Source organism: Trachemys scripta, chromosome 25 (assembly GCF_013100865.1).
Source record: "Trachemys scripta elegans isolate TJP31775 chromosome 25, CAS_Tse_1.0, whole genome shotgun sequence".
NCBI classification, from domain to species: Eukaryota; Metazoa; Chordata; order Testudines; family Emydidae; genus Trachemys; species Trachemys scripta.
In genome coordinates, this window is record NC_048322.1 from 4,639,513 (window position 1) to 4,655,576 (window position 16,064).

Genomic DNA, 16,064 nt, shown 5'->3' on the forward strand with positions numbered 1-16,064 from the left:
GCCGCCGGAGCCCGGGAGGGGAAGTGCCCGGCTGGCGGCTGGGGTCTGGAGGCAAGGGGGCTGCCTGAAGCCCATAGCGCTCGGGCAGCTCGGCTCTTAAACAGAGCCGAAGAGTCAGGGGAGGAGCAGAGCCGCCATTTTCCCGGACATGTTCAGCTTTTTGGCAATTCCCACTGGACGGGGGTTTGAGTGCCGAAAAGCCGGACATGTCCGGGAAAAGGAGGACGTATGGTAACCCTAGGCACAAGGGGTTATACGTTTTTTTTTTTGTTTTTTTTTTGCGACCAGGGGCTGCTAACAGGGAGTTTCACAAGGGAGTTCTCCAGGTGAAGGAGGAGCAATACAGCACCCTTGGGGTAAGTGACTGTCTATAGTGTGTGTTTGTTTGTGTTTGGGGGTTACTTGCTGTGTGCTGAGCTTGTGTTTGTCAGTCTGTTTGTTTGTTTGAAGGACCGTGTGCTGTGGCTGGCAGTTGGAAGCTGTGAGCTTCAAAGGAAGGTCTGAAAGCTAGAAGCCTCTGGTAAGTGGCTGAGCCTTAATCAGTGGGCGGGGCATTCACATAGGCCAGGGCTTTATAAAGCAGCGCACAAGCGACCAGGGAGCTTTTGCAAACAGGGGCTGCTAACAGGGAGTTTCGCAAGGGAGTTTGGAAGGGGAGTGGGAAGGGAGCGGGGGTCCCTTTATTCCCCTTAAACCCTATAAACCAAACTTCATTCAAAACCTTTTGCTTAAACAACCCTTTCATTAACTAGGAGACAATGCAGGCAGAAGCCCAGCTGCAGAGTGGGGGCTATCCAGTTTATTGCACTGAGTGCAACATGTATGATTACCTGCCCCGTGGGCGGGTGGCGTATGTGTGCATTCGGTGCAAGGAGCTCCTGGCCCTCAGAGATCACGTACGGACTTTGGAGGCCAGGGTGGTGGAACTGGAGGGGCTAAGGGAGGCAGAGAGGTATGTTGATGAGGCTTTCCGGGACACTATAGAATTGTCCCACCTCCGGTCAGACAGCCTCTGCGCTGTTGAGGATGAAAGGCCCAGGGAAGCAGAGCAGTCAACGGGAGCAGAGGGAAACCTTCCCATAGTTGGGACCCTCCTTCCAGATGGTGCTGGGGTTACCTCTCGCACTGAGGTTGCCTCTCCGAGGGAGGGAACTCCAGTTGCTAGGAAAAGGCAAGTGTTAGTAATGGGAGATTCGATCATTAGAAACGTAGATAGCTGGGTTTGTGGTAACCTGGAGAACCGCATGGTGACTTGCCTGCCTGGTGCGAAGGTTGCGGATCTCTCGAGGCATCTAGACAGACTTATGTGTAGTGCTGGGGAGGAGCCGGTGGTCGTGGTACATGTAGGTACCAATGACATAGGGAAGGGTAGGAGAGATGTCCTGGAGGGGAAATTTAGGCTGATAGGGAAGAGACTGAAATCCAGGACCTCTATGGTGGCATTCTCAGAAATGCTCCCAGTTTCACGCACAGGGCCAGGTAGGCAGGCAGAGCTTCAGAGTCTCAATGCGTGGATGAGACGATGGTATAAAGAGGAGGGGGGGTACATTTATTAGGAACTGGGGAAACTTTTGGGATGGAGGGAGCCTATACAGGAGAGATGGGCTCAACCTAAACCAAAGTGGAACCAGACTGCTGGCACTAATCATTAAAAAGGTTGTAGAGCAGTTTTTAAACTAGGAGATGGGGGAAAGCCGACTGCTGCAGAGGAGTGTGTGGATCGGACGGAGACTTCTCTTAGGGAGAGTCTAATGATAGAGAATCTCCAGATTATAGTCAGGAGCAGAGGATGGAGGAGGATAATGTAAGGGCCAGATCAGATGATAAACATTCACATAAAGAATCAGATATATCAGAAAAGGGCAGGCAAATAAACAGTGACAAGTTTTTAAAGTGCTTGTACACAAATGCTAGAAGTCTAAATAATAAAATCAGTGAACTAGAGTGCCTCGTGATAAAGGAGGATATTGATATAATAGGCATAACAGAAACCTGGTGGACTGAGAGCAATCAATGGGACACAATCATTCCGGGGTACAAAATATATCAGAAGGACAGAACAGGTCGTGCAGGGGGGGGAGTGGCACTATATGTGAAAGAAAATGTAGAATCAAATAAAGTAAAAATCTTAAGTGAATCCACATGTTCCATAGAATCTCTATGGATAGAAATTTCATGCTCTAATAAGAATATAACATTAGGGATCTATTATAGACGACCTGACCAGGACAGTGATAGTGATGATGAAATGCTAAGGGAAATTAGAGAGGCTATCAAAATTAAGAACCCAATAACAGTGGGGGATTTCAATTATCCCCATATTCACTGGGAACATTTCACTTCAGGACGAAATGCAGAAATAAAATTTTTCAATACTTTAAATGACTGCTCCATGGAGCAGCTGGTACTGGAACCCACAAGGGGAGAGGCAACTCTAGATTTAGTCCTGAGTGGAGCGCAGGAGCCGGTCCAAGAGGTAACTATAACAGGACCACTTGGAAATAGTGACCATAATACAATAGCATTCAACATCCCTGTGGTGGGAAGAACATCTCAACAGCCCAACACTGTGGCATTTAATGTCAAAAGGGGGAACTATGCAAAAATGAGGGGGTTGGTTAAACAGAAGTTAAAAAGTACAGTGACTAAAGTGAAATCTCTGCAAGCTGCATGGGCGCTTTTTAAAGACAATAGATAATAGAGGCCCAACTTCAATGTACACCCCAAATTAAGAAACACAGTAAAAGAACTAAAAAAGAGCCACCATGGCTTAACAACCATGTAAAGGAAGCAGTGAGAGATAAAAAGACTTCCTTTAAAAAGTGGAAGTCAAATCCTAGTGAGGCAAATAGAAAGGAGCATAAACACTGCCAGATTAAGTGCAAGAATGTAATAAGAAAAGCCAAAGAGGCGTTCGAAGAACGGCTAGCCAAAAACTCCAAAGGCAATAACAAAATGTTTTTAAGTATATCAGAAGCAGGAAGCCTGCTAAACAACCAGTGGGGCCCCTTGATGATCGAGATACAAAAGGAGCGCTTAAAGACGATAAAGTCATTGCAGAGAAACTAAATGGATTCTTTGCTTCAGTCTTCACGGCTGAGGATGTTAGGGAGATTCCCAAACCTGAGCCGGCTTTTGTAGGTGACAAATCTGAAGAACTGTCACAGATTGAAGTGTCACTAGAGGAGGTTTTGGAATTAATTGATAAACTTAACATTAACAAGTCACTGGGACCAGATGGCATTCACCCAAGAGTTCTGAAAGAACTCAAATGTGAAGTTGTGGAACTATTAACTAAGGTTCGTAACCTGTCCTTTAAACCGTCTTCTGTACCCAATGACTGGAAGTTAGCTAATATAACACCAATATTTTAAAAGGGCTCTAGAGGTGATCCCGGCAATTACAGACCGGTAAGTCTAACATCGGTACCGGGCAAATTAGTCAAAACAATAGTTAAGAATAAAATTGTCAGACACATAGAAAAACATAAACTGTTGATCAATAGTCAACATGGTTTCTGTAAAGGGAAATCGTGTCTTATGAATCTATTAGAGTTCTTTGAAGGGGTCAACAAACATGTGGACAGGGGGATCCAGTGGACATAGTGTACTTAGATTTCCAGAAAGCCTTTGACAAGGTCCCTCACCAAAGGCTCTTAAGTAAAGTAAGTTGTCATGGGATAAAAGGAAAGGTCCTTTCATGGATTGAGAACTGGTTAAAAGACCGGGAACAAAGGGTAGGAATTAATGGTAAATTCTCAGAATGGAGAGGGGTAAATAGTGGTGTTCCCCAATGGTCAGTCCTCAGACCAATCCTATTCAACTTATTCATAAATGATCTGGAGAAAGGGGTAAACAGTGAGGTGGCAAAGTTTGCAGATGATACTAAACTGCTCAAGATAGTTAAGACCAAAGCAGACTGTGATGAACTTCAAAAGGATCTCACAAAACTAAGTGATTGAGCAACAAAATGGCAAATGAAATTTAATGTGGATAAATGTAAAGTAATGCACATTGGAAAAAATAACCCCAACTATACATACAATATGATGGGGGTAATTTAGCTAAAACAAGTCAGGAAAAAGATCTTGGAGTCATCTTGGATAGTTCTCTGAAGATGTCCGCGCAGCGTGCAGAGACGATCAAAAAAGCAAACAGGATGTTAGGGATCATTAAAAAGGGGATAGAGAATAAGACTGAGAATATATTATTGCCCTTATATAAATCGATGGTACGCCCTCATCTCGAATACTGCGTACAGATGTGGTCTCCTCATCTAAAAAAAGATATACTGGCATTAGAAAAGGTTCAGAAAAGGGCAACTAAAATGATTAGGGGTTTGGGACGGGTCCCATATGAGGAGAGATTAAAGAGGCTAGGACTCTTCAGCTTGGAAAAGAGGAGACTAAGGGGGGATATGATAGAAGTATATAAAATCATTAGTGATGTGGAGAAAGTGGATAAGGAAAAGTTATTTACTTATTCCCATAATACAAGAACTAGGGGTCACCAAATGAAATTAATAGGCAGCAGGTTTAAAACAAATATAAGGAAGTTCTTCTTCATGCAGTGCACAGTCAACTTGTGGAACTCCTTACCTGAGGAGGTTGTGAAGGCTAGGACTATAACAGCATTTAAAGGAGAACTGGATAAATTCATGGTAATTAAGTCCATTAATGGCTATTAGCCAGGATGGGTAAGGAATGGTGTCCCTAGCCTCTGTTTGTCAGAGGATGGAGATGGATGGCAGGAGAAAGATCACTTGATCATTGCCTGTTGGTCCACTCCCTCTGGGGCACCTGGCATTGGCCACTGTCAGTAGACAGGATACTGGGCTAGATGGACCTTTGGTCTGACCCAGTACGGCCGTTCTTATGTTCTTATTTTCCCTGCCTGAGGGGAGGCCAATGCATGTGGGGGGCCATATGCATCACAGGTTTTAACTCTGTTTCCTTCCTTCCCCATGTCTCTTACTTAGATTATATGAAGTACACCTGTGGCTGGGGATATGAATTTGTGGACACAGCATTGTGCAGAGGGCTTCCAAGACAGCCTGTAATTCAGACAGGGGTTTGCAGCTGGACCTTGGCCTGGAGGCAATTTTCTCTCCGCACAGCAGATGGGGGATGCACTGGGACCAGCTCTTGGCTCTTTTTTGAACTGGTTCCCTGTGAGGACACACCAGAGATCACTGCAATCTACATAGGGGACCACCACCTGGGAATATTCTCCAGGCCCCAGCTGATTTGGAAAGTTAAATAGGATATTGCACAACATAGATCTATGGGGCCAGGTCCCATAGAAAACAAAGGGGAGCACGGAAAGAGAGAAGAGAAGAGATGGGATAGAAAAAAAGTCTCTAGAGAGGAAGCAGCTGGAGAGAACCAAGGAGTGCAGTAGACAACGGGGGTGGCAGGTTTGTAGAAATTTTGGTGGTGCCCAGAGCCTGCCCCCCCCCAAACTCCACCCCCACCTAAGGCTCTGGGAGGGACTTTGGTGGGGGGAGGAGGTCTGGGTTGCACACCCTGGGCTAGGGCAGGAGATTGGGGTGCAAGGTGCAGGCACTGGGAGGGAGTTTGGGTGCAGAAGGGGTGAGAGGGTGGGCTCTGGGAGGGAGTTTGGGTGGGGGAGGGGGTCTGGGGTGCAGGCTCTGCAATGGAGTTTGGGTGCTGGGTGCAGGCTCTGGGCTCGGACGGGGGTGGGGGTACAGGAGGGGATGAGGGGTATATGCTTTGGGACAGATTTTGGTGCAGACTCTGGGCTGGGGTGCAGGCTCTGGGAGGGTGTTTGGGAACGGTAGGGTGTAGGAGGGGGTGAGGGGTGTAGGTTCTGAAAGGGCTTTTGGGTGCTGGGTGCTGGGTGCAGGCTCCTGGCTGGCACAGGGGCTGGGGGTGCAGGAGGGGTGAGGAGCATGAATTAAGTCATTTCATAGGGCAGAGTTTTACGGCTATTAAGATTTGGGGAATTATTCTTCCTAGCATCTTCCCTTTGTAGATTTCAGAGGTGTTCACACACTCACCCCCACTGAGCCGCACTGTTACACCCCAATCTAATAGAAAGGCTGGGAGGTCTCGAAGTTCATAAAAAGAAACAGGGACAAAAAATAGAAAAAGGAACAAAACATTTCTAAGATTATAAGGGGTTGGATCTCTGCACCTCTCGGTCTTTGGATTCACCTGGAGTAGGAACTGTAGCTGCAGTTTAGGAACCAGGTAATGGTATAGATGCTCCAGCACTTTGGGCTTTTCAGGTACAGGGAGACTTCTGAAGGCTGCATAGCCTTAGACTTTGTGCTTCATTCCCCAGAGGGGATCAGTCCTGGGATCCTGGCAGTCAGTCTCTCTGAGGCTATGTCTACACGGGCAGAGTTACAGTGCCGGGATTTACAGTGCCGCTCAGAGAGCTATTGTGTGTTCACACTGTCAGCTGCCTGTGCAATAGCGTGTTCACACTTGTGGTACAGGCAGCAGGAATGGATCCCGCACTGTTGACCAATATGCTGCTGGCTCTTATTAACACATCACGAGTGGCAGTGGAGTTATTCCTTAAACTACAAAGGCAAGTAAAGTGCAACATTGATCACACCACGCGTAGTAGGTATGACACAAGGTTACTTGTGGCATTCAGGGAGGTGCTGACCACAGTAGAACGCCGCTTTTGGGCTCGGGAACCAACCATTGAGTGGTGGGATCACATCGTCATGCACATCTTGGATGACGAGCAGTGGCTGCAGGGCTTTCGCATGAGGAAAGCCACATTCATGGGACTCTGTGATGAGCTCGCCCCAACCCTGCAGAGCAAGGATACGAGAATGAGAGCTGCCTGGTTATTGGAGAAGTGCGTGGCAATTGCACTGTGGAAGCTGGCTACTCCAGACTGTTACCAATCGGTCACTAATCAGTTTGAGGTGGGAAAGTTGACCATTGGACATGTGTTGATAAAAGTGTGCAAGGCGATTAATTGCATGCTGCTCCGAAAGACAGACTCTGGGTAATGGGTGTGACATTGTGGATGGCTTTGCACAAATGGGCTTCCCTAACTGCGGAGGGGCGATAGATGGCACACATATTCCAATTCTGGCATCAGACACCTAGTCACAGCGTACATTAATCAGAAGGGTACAACTCTATGGTTCTCCAGGCACTTGTGGATCACCGTGGGCATTTCACAGACATTAACGCAGGCTGGCACGGTAAGGTGCATCTTTCAGAACACGGGCCTGTTCAAGAAGCTGGAAGCAGAGACTTTCTTCCTGGACCAGAAGATCACCATAGGGGAAGTCAAAATGCCCATTGTGATCCTGAGACCCCCTGCCTACCCCTTAGTGCCGTGGCTTATGAAGCCATACATGGGGCATCTTGACAGCAGCAAGGAGCGGTTCAACAACAGACTGAGCAAGTGCAGAATGACTGTTGAGTGTGCTTTGGACATTTATTTGTGAAAGGAAGGGTGAAAGCTTCACTCAGGGCTGGACCACTGAGGCTTAGCACCTGGAGGCTGAATTTGAACAGCCAGAGACCGGGGCTGTTAGAGGAGTGGAGCGCGGAGCCATAAGGATCAGGGATACCTTGAGGCAGTAATCTGAAGCTGAAAGCCACTAATATTTGTTGCTATGTACAGCAGGGCAGTGCTTGTAATGCTAGGAGGTGATTGTGATTGGTGCAGATGATGCACTATGAAGGCTCAAGAAAATTGCCTGTTGCTTTGCAGGGCTCTGTTTGCTTTCAATTAATGGAATGAAGATTGCTTTCAAACCAAAACTATTCTTTTATTAAAAAGCAACCACTGGAGGAGAGACTGTTTAAACAAACAAACAAAAACACACCAGCAGTGTAGGGGATGGGTAAAAGGTTACACATCTTGTCTCAAGTAATTTTTCTCTTAACAGAAATAGAAATAATTACAGTTCGTTCTGGGTCTCTATTCTCTTACATGCTATTTCTCCCACATATTCCCCCGCTCTAATTCCTTTGGAGTGAGGTTTTAATTTCAGGATTAGCCACCATTTCTGATACAGTAGGAGGGGGCAGGGAGAGAACTAGAAGAAAACCTGAATCATATTGTAAAACTGAAAGTTATCACAGAATCAGCCTCTTACACATCTGGGCTGCATCTGCACTACAACTATAATTGTCTTTTTACATCAAGATCACTAACTTGAGCAGCCAACGCCATGTACAGTCCTAGTGGATGTCAGGCACAGGTAATTTTTGCCTCAGTGCAGCTTGTTGGGATCAAATCTCTGTCTCCCACCTGGAGCTGATGAACATTCCTGGCTGGAGCGACACACACTCCTTTGATTCGAACGGAAAGGAATTGATAGAATAGATCACAGGACTGACCCCAAAGGAGGGTGAGCTGAAAAAGGCAGAAGCAGGCAACTCATCTGGGGGAGCTGAGAGACCACAGTGAAGATGGTACAAAGATCGCTCTGTGGGAATCAGCAAATCTGATTTTTTTTAAAGAAAAATCTTTGGCCAGCTCTAGTCAAGGCATTTATTACAGTTCTCTCTCATGTGAATTTTCTGATGTCTAGTAAGGATTGAGCTCTGATTGAAGCTTTTCCCGCACTCAGAGCACGTGTAGGGTTTCTCTCCTGTGTGGATTCTACGATGTGTGATGAGGTCAGAGCTATTATTGAAGCTTTTCCCACACTCAGAGCATATGTAGGGTGTCTCTCCTGTGTGGATTTTCTGATGTGAGATGAGGGCTGAACTATGAATGAAGTGTTTCCCACACTCAGAGCATTCATAAGGTTTCTCACCTGTGTGGATTTTCCTATGTCTGATAAGGTTTGAGCTCTGATTGAAGCTTTTCCCACACTCAGAGCACGTGTAGGGTTTCTCTCCAGTGTGGGTTCTCCAATGTCTGATGAGGGTATAGTTCTGATTGAAGCTATTACCGCACTCAGAACATGTGTAGGGTCTCTCTCCTCTGTGGATTCCCTGATGTCTGAGAAGGTGAGAGCTCCCATTGAAGCTTTTCCCACACTCATGGCATGTGTAGCGTGTCTCTTCCAAGTTGATTCTCTCATGTGTAATAAGGTCTGAGTGGCTACTGAAGTTTTCCTCTGGCCTCTGCTGAGTCTCACAGGCTTTTGATTTTTCTAGGAATCCACAACTCCCGGAAACATTCCCTTTGGATCTTCCTGATAATGTTCCATGTGGTTCTACTTGCTCAGCATCTTCCTGCTGGGGTTTCTCCTCCTCATTCTCACCCACCATCCCAACACCTGATGGGAGACAGAGAGAATCCAGACATAGGTCACTGCCTGTACCGGAGAGAAAGGAAATCTCAGAGAGAAGAATGGAAAAAGGGATGAAGAAACCAAAATATGTGCAGGAGAAATCAAACCTATCAGGAGCTGATTTTCCCCAAACCCTTCCCCAGAGGAGAGAGAGGAAGGGATCAGTTCTGGGTCTGCGTTTTACCAGAACTCTCAGGGGAAAGCGAGATGGGGAAGGAGCTGCTGCCAGTTGTCAGTCAGGATAGGTGGGAAGCCATGAGTGACATCTGCCTAATGATTCCACATCTGCAGGGAACAATCCTGAACTTGGAGAGCTCACAAGGTCTTTGTAGGGCATCCCAAATGTTTCCTGTATTCATGGATAGTTTTTGAGTTGGTTTAACCAATTCCCTACTTGTGCAGGCAGTTCTCGGGAGCACTTCTTTCTCAGAGCCCTGGAGGTCTGGGACCCACGGTTCTTCCCCTCATTCCAGCTGCGAGATCACATTAGGTTTGGAAACTGGAAACTCTACTCCAGGCAAAGAAAACAAGGGAGGTCAGTGGAATTTGTGGGATACTTGTCACAAAGAATATTCCATGGTTTTAATCCCAGCTCATTTTTAAGCAGTAACATCTGTGACAGACCCAGACCAGTGGGGTACAGGAGTCTGGTAGAGGGCAAATATACTGGTCACTGGATGAGTAGTTTTCTGTTCTCTGAGTGACCAGAGCAGGGGCTGCACTAGAGTAATCAGGAACCTGCTAGAACCAGTTAAGGCAGGCAGGCTAATTAGGACACCTGGAGCCAATTAAGAAGAAGCTTCTAGAATCAATTAAGGCAGGCTAATCAGGGCACCTGGGTTTTAAAAAGGAGCTCACTTCAGTTTGTGGTGTGAGTGTGAGGAGCTGGGAGCAAGAGGTGCAAGGAGCTGAGAGTGAGGGGGTGTGCTGCTGGAGGACTGAGGAGCACAAGTGTTATCAGATGCCAGGAGTAAGGTCCTGTGATGAGAATAAGGAAGGTGTTTGGAGGAGGCCATGGGGAAGTAGCCCAGGGAGTTGTAGCTGTCATGCAGCTGTTACAGGAGGCACTATAGACAGCTGCAGTCCACAGGGCCCTGGGCTGGAACCCGGAGTAGAGGGCAGGCCCGGGTTCCCCCCAAACCTCCCAATTGACCTGGACTGTGGGTTCTTCCAGAGGGAAAGGTCTCTGGGCTGTTGCCCAACCCACATGGTGAATGCCTGAGGCAAGAAAATCCACCAATAAGCGCAGGACCCACCAAGATAGAGGAGGAACTTTGTCACACATCCCAAGACCCGCTTCCTTGGCTCAAAGTGGCAGGAGAGTTGTTGTTATTGTAAATCATATTAATTACCTTAGTGCCTAAGGACCAACAGTGGGTCCCCATTGTGCTAGGCAAAGTACAAACCCAAAATAGTAGATGGCCCATGCCCTGTAGAATTAACAATCTAAATAGACAAGGCAGACAGAGAATGGGGGAAGGGGTAGAACCTACTGTTAGAATAGAGATATTCAGGCCTGTCCATAAAGCCTATACTTTAAGAACTTAGATGTATTTTTATCACGTAGCTATTTACAGGGGTATAAAAACAAAGAATCAAAATCACAGTCTGCCTGTGTCTGGGCCTTGTCTCACTAGGAGAGTCTGAGGCCTTGTTCTTAGGCTAAGGCCTTTGGCTAAGCAGCAGGGGCAGCCATAAGCTGGGAAGCGAACGGTCACGTCCTCACCTCCCAAACCAGCCACACTGAAATAAGGTGCTATTGGGCTGTTAGGAAGACGATCCTGTCCGGATAGTGCCCATCACCACCGGATAAAGAAACAGACCTTAAGATGGTTAAAGAAAACTTAGTTTGATAGCATCCTGTTGTAGCCCTCAGGTTTAATCTGCTTATTTGCATAGATATATCTTTTCTTATAAATTTGAGTATTTGATGTAATAGGTTAGGGTTCCTATCAGCTCCAGAGAAAGGAAAGAGCCTAGAAGATGTAATAGAAAACTTAGTCTGATAGCATCCTGTCTGGCAAGAAATCACTTATCAATGATTGTGGTTGTGAAACCCTCATTTCTGAATTGTTTTATCTTTATGCTCCCCCCCCTTTTCTATTGTTAATCTGTCTGGTTCTCTAATTGTTTCTGTCTGCTTTATAATTAATTTTGCTAGCTGTAAGTTAATTAGGGTAATGGGATAGAATTCGTTAAGGAATTATGTTACAATATGCTAGGATTGGCTAGTTAAATTTCAGTAAAATGATTGGTTAGGGTATAGCTGAGAATATTGCTATATAAACTGGGGTCAAACAGGAATGGGAAGGGAGATTGGAATCATGTTTGTTAAGGGGGGGAACGGGGAACTGGGACACAGGCAAGGCTCTGCGGCATCAGAGTTGGGAAGAGGGTTACAGGGTAAACACTCTGCAGCGTCAGAACTGGGAAGGGAACACTGGGGAACAGACTCTATCGGCATATAGAGATAAGCCCAACTGGTGTGAAGGGCTTTGGAATATGCTTGCTTGGAAACTAACTCCAATAAACATCGCATTATCTCACCAGGTTGTAGCCAGACAGATTTTTAGGATCGGCACCTGCACCAAGAAGGCTGATGATGATGCCGGCGCCCTAGTGGAATGACCCATCATGCTAGCGGGCAGGGGCACCTTCGCCAGTTCATAAGAGTAGTGGATACAGGCCATGATGAGATTCTCCAGGCAGACACTGGGCAACCCTTCATCTGTGATAGAAATGAACAATTGCGTTGATGTTCAGAACAGCTTTGTTCTATCCATGTAGAAGGCCAGCAGCCCTCTGACATCCAGGATAAGCAGCCTGCATTCCTCATCCATTCCATGAGGCTTTGGACAAAAGACCAGTAAATATATGTCTTGACCAGTATGAAACTGAGAGACTAGCTTGGGCAGAAAAGCTGGGTGCAGACGCAGCTGGACTTTGTACTTATAGAAGACCATATAAGGCGGCTCTGATGAGAGTGTCCTGGTGTCGGACACCCTATGGGCCAAAGTTATAGCGACCAAGAAGGAGATCTTCCGGGAGAGAAGCAGGAGGAAGCAGGAAGCAAAGGGTTCAAAGTGGGGACCCATGAGCCTTGACAGCATAAGAGTCATGTCCCGAGGGGGGCAAGGTCCCAGACATGAGGGTAGAGGTGCTCCAGACCTTTCAAGAACTGCACACCATCATGGAATCGGCGAAGACCTTTTTCTTTTTTTAGGGTTGGAAGAGAATTCAGGAGGTCATCTAGTCCAACACCAGCTAAATCATCCCAGCCAGGGCTTTGTCAAGCCAGGCCTTAAAAACACCTCTAAGGATGGAGATTCCACCACTTCCCTAGGTAACCCATTCCAGTGCTTCACCACCTTCGTAGTGAAATAGTGTTTCCTAATATCCAACCTAGACCTCCCTCACTGCAACTAGAGACCATTGCTCCTTGTTCTGTCATCTGCCACCACTGAACAGCCAAGCTTCATCCTCTTTGGAACCCCCCTTCAGGTAGTTGAAGGCTGCTATCAAATCCCCCCTCACTCTTCTCTTCTGCAGACTAAACAATCCCAGTTCCCTCAGCCTCTCCTCGTAAGTCATGTGCCCCAGCACCCTAATAATTTTTGTTGCCCTCCGCTGGACTCTCTCCAATTTGTCCATATTCTTTCTGTAGTGGGGGGCCCAAAACTGGACACAATGCTCCAGATGTGGCCTCACCAGTGCCAAATAAAGGGGAATAATTACTTCCCTTGATCTGCTGGCAATGCTCCTACTAATGCAGCCCAATATGCCATTAGCCTTCTTGGCAACAAGGGCACACTGCTGATTCATATCCAGCTTCTCATCCACTGTAATCCCCAGGTCCTGCCTTGAAACAGAGGGTGGAATGACGAAATGGCCGCCGGGTGTACCCTGAAGAAAGATAGCGACAGGCCCTGGAGCTTAAGAGGCAGCAAAGGTCCAGGATCTGCTGCAGCAGGGCCTCTTCAGTGCAAATGTGTCAATCAGAGGCCCAACACGTGAACCGCTTCCACTTTGCCACATAGGTAGCCATGGTGGACGGTTTCCTGCTGCCCAGCAGGACCTGCTGGACACAATCGGAGCACTGCCATTCGTCTATACTTAGCCACGCAGAAGTCAAGCTGTCAGGTGCAGCGTTGCCAGGAACAGATGCAGCAGATTGGCCGGATCTGCTGTTCCAGAACCATGGCAAAGAGGCAGCTGCAGCGGGGTGGCCACTGAAAGACTCAACAGCCTGCCAAACCAACGTTGGCGAGGTCTTGAGGGGGCTATGAGGATGACATTTGCTTTGTTTTGCATCACCTTTAGTAGGACCTTGTGGATTAAAGGCACCGACGCAAAGGCATATATCAGCGCTCCCGACCACTGAATCAAGAAGGTGTCTGACAGGGAGCTTTTGTCCCTTCCCTGCAGAGAACAGAACACGTGGCACTTTCTGTTCTGCCTGGATGCAAACAGGTCCACCTGCGGGGGATTAGGTTTTCCACCTCCGGATGGAGTGACAGTTCATGATGAGATGAGAAGGTCCTGCTGAGGTGATCTGCCAGGACGTTCTTGGTTCCAGGCAGGTGGGCGGCTACCAGATCAATGGCATGCTGCACACAGAAGTCTCAGAGGCTGAGCACCTCCCAACAAAGGGCTGAAGACCTGGCACCGCCCTGTCTGCTGATGTAATGCATTGCGGCGATATTGTCTGTCAGGACTTGCATGTCCAAGACCAGGGTGAGCGGCGGGGATGGGGTCATGAAGGGAACTCCTTGCAGCACCGACTTGGGATCCAGCCACCAGTCCAGGGACGAGAGGATGTGGCTCGGCACCGTGACGACTCGGTCCAAGGCGTGCCTGCTGGGGATATAGACCGAGGCCAGCCATGCTTACAGAGGCTGCAGATGAAGTTGCAGGTACGTGCAGGCTGTGGTGAGCAGGTGGCTCTTTACGTGGGAAATCAGGTCCAACATGGCCCAAAAATGCACCTCCGGAAAGCAGGCCCTAGCCCGTGAGTCGTCGAGAACCGCTCCAATAAATTCTATGCATTGGACTGGCATCAACGTGGACTTTTCTGTGTTTATTAGCAGGCCCAGGTCACTGTAGGTGGAGCACACCAGATCAAGGCTCCTTTGCACCTGCTCCGGAGACCTGCCCTTGATGAGCCAGTTGTCAAGATATGGGAAGATCTGGACTCCTCAACATGTCAGGTAAGCTGCCACTGGTAAACACTCTGGGAGGACAGGCCAAAGGGCAGTGCTGTGAACTGGAAGTGGTGCCCGGCTACCATGAAACACAGGAAACGCCTGTGTCCCAGGAATACGTAGACATCAAAGTAAGCATCCTTTAAGTCGAGAGTGGCATACCAGTCTCCCAGATCCAGGAAAGGGATGATGAAGGCCAGAGAGACCATGTGAAACTTCAACTTCTTGAGAGACTTGTTGAGGTGATGGGTCTTAGGCTCCCTTTGGCCTTCAGGATTAGGAAGTAGCAGGAGTAGAATCCTCTTCCTTATATTTCCCAAGGAACTTCCTCCACAGCCGCCAAGTCCAGGAGCTTTTCGACCTCCTGAATGAAGAGTTTCTCATGAGAAGGGTCCCTGAAAAGGGACAGGGAAGTGGGAGGGAGGGGCAGCCAAAAATTGCAGGGTATAGCCCTGAGCTATTATGTCCAGGACCCAGCGGTCCAACATAACCTGCGACCAGGTCGAACGGTAGGGAGAGAAGTGGTTGAGGAAAAGGCGGGAAGGATCCAGATGGCTGACTGGGGTGACGCTTTCCGGCACACCCTCAAAATGAGCACTTTTGGCCCCCTAGATGTTTGGCGGGTTCAGGTTGCACAGGTGAGCAGGAGGAAGAAGGGCATCGACAACTAAAACTAGCATTCCTTCGTATTGCAGAGCCCTGACGGGGTTGCTAGAGTCTTGGCGGCTGGAAGTGCTTTCTAGCAGACTGTGGTGTGTGCATGCCCAACGAGTGAAGGGTAGCTCTAGAGTCCTTCAACCCATGCAACCTGGCGTCCATCTGCTCAGAGAAAAGACCAACCCTGTCGAAGGGAAGGTCTTGACTTGAAGCCTACATCTCCTGGGAGAAGCCCACCATTTGGAGCCAGGAACTGCATAAAAACCGCTGATGCAACCACCCAAGCTGCTAAGTCTGCGGCATCCCATGCCATCTACAGGGAGCATCTGGCCACCACAGTACCCTCTTCCACCAGGGGTGGCAAACTCTTGGTCTAGACTTTGTGGGAGGGATTCCTGGAACTTTTTGAGACCATCCCAGAGGTTAAAGTTATATCTGCCCAACAGGAACTGATGGTTTGCCACCTGAAATTGTAAGCTGATGGTAGAATAAACTTTTCTCCCAAATAGGTTGAGCGTTTTGTCCTCTTTTCTTGGGAGTTGAGGAGGTGTGACATTGTTTGTACTTCTTCAAAAAGAAGAACAGGAGTACTTGTGGCACCTTAGAGACGAACAAATTTATTAGAGCATAAGCTTTCGTGGACTACAGCCCACTTCTTCGGATGCATCCGAAGAAGTGGGCTGTAGTCCACGAAAGCTTATGCTCTAATAAATTTGTTCGTCTCTAAGGTGCCACAAGTACTCCTGTTCTTCTTTTTGAAGAAGTACAAACAATGTCACACCTCCTCAACTCCCAAGAAAAGAGGACAAAACGCTCAACCTATTTGGGAGAAAAGTTTATTCTACCATCAGCTTACAATTTCAGGTGGCAAACCATCAGTTCCTGTTGGGCAGATATAACTTTAACCTCTGGGATGGTCTCAAAAAGTTCCAGGAATCCCTCCCACAAAGTCTAGACCAA

At 47.7% G+C, this 16,064-nt stretch overlaps 3 protein-coding genes across 7 annotated transcripts in view; 1 reads left to right on the forward strand and 2 right to left on the reverse strand.

Moving 5' to 3' along the window:
- LOC117869997 (zinc finger protein 883-like) overlaps positions 1–16,064 on the reverse strand; it is a 929,932-nt gene that overhangs the window by 396,553 nt on the left and 517,315 nt on the right. The gene's annotated exons all lie outside the window — the stretch shown is intronic.
- The window catches only part of LOC117870029 (zinc finger protein 501-like), a 561,112-nt gene that overhangs the window by 87,792 nt on the left and 457,256 nt on the right, over positions 1–16,064 (forward strand). The window lies entirely within an intron of this gene.
- Positions 7,835–12,491, reverse strand: LOC117870059 (gastrula zinc finger protein XlCGF49.1-like). 3 transcript variants are annotated; one of them, XM_034757275.1, is made up of 2 exons: positions 11,794–12,491; positions 7,835–9,231 (listed from the first exon to the last, which is right to left on the reverse strand). In XM_034757275.1, the coding sequence occupies exon 2, from the start codon at positions 9,221–9,223 to the stop codon at positions 8,483–8,485; it is 741 nt and encodes a 246-aa protein (XP_034613166.1). In that variant the 5' UTR covers positions 9,224–9,231; positions 11,794–12,491; the 3' UTR covers positions 7,835–8,482. The 3 variants fall into 3 exon arrangements, with proteins under 3 accessions (XP_034613166.1, XP_034613165.1, XP_034613164.1); XM_034757274.1 differs by lacking the exon at positions 11,794–12,491 and adding an exon at positions 9,641–9,932; XM_034757273.1 differs by lacking the exon at positions 11,794–12,491 and adding an exon at positions 9,641–9,932 and having other exon boundaries at positions 7,835–9,270.

Coding starts and splice junctions, on each gene's coding strand:
- LOC117870059 (XM_034757275.1), bottom strand. CDS start 9,223: ATGGTGGGTGAGAATGAGGAGGAGAAACCCCAGCAGGAAGATGCTGAG.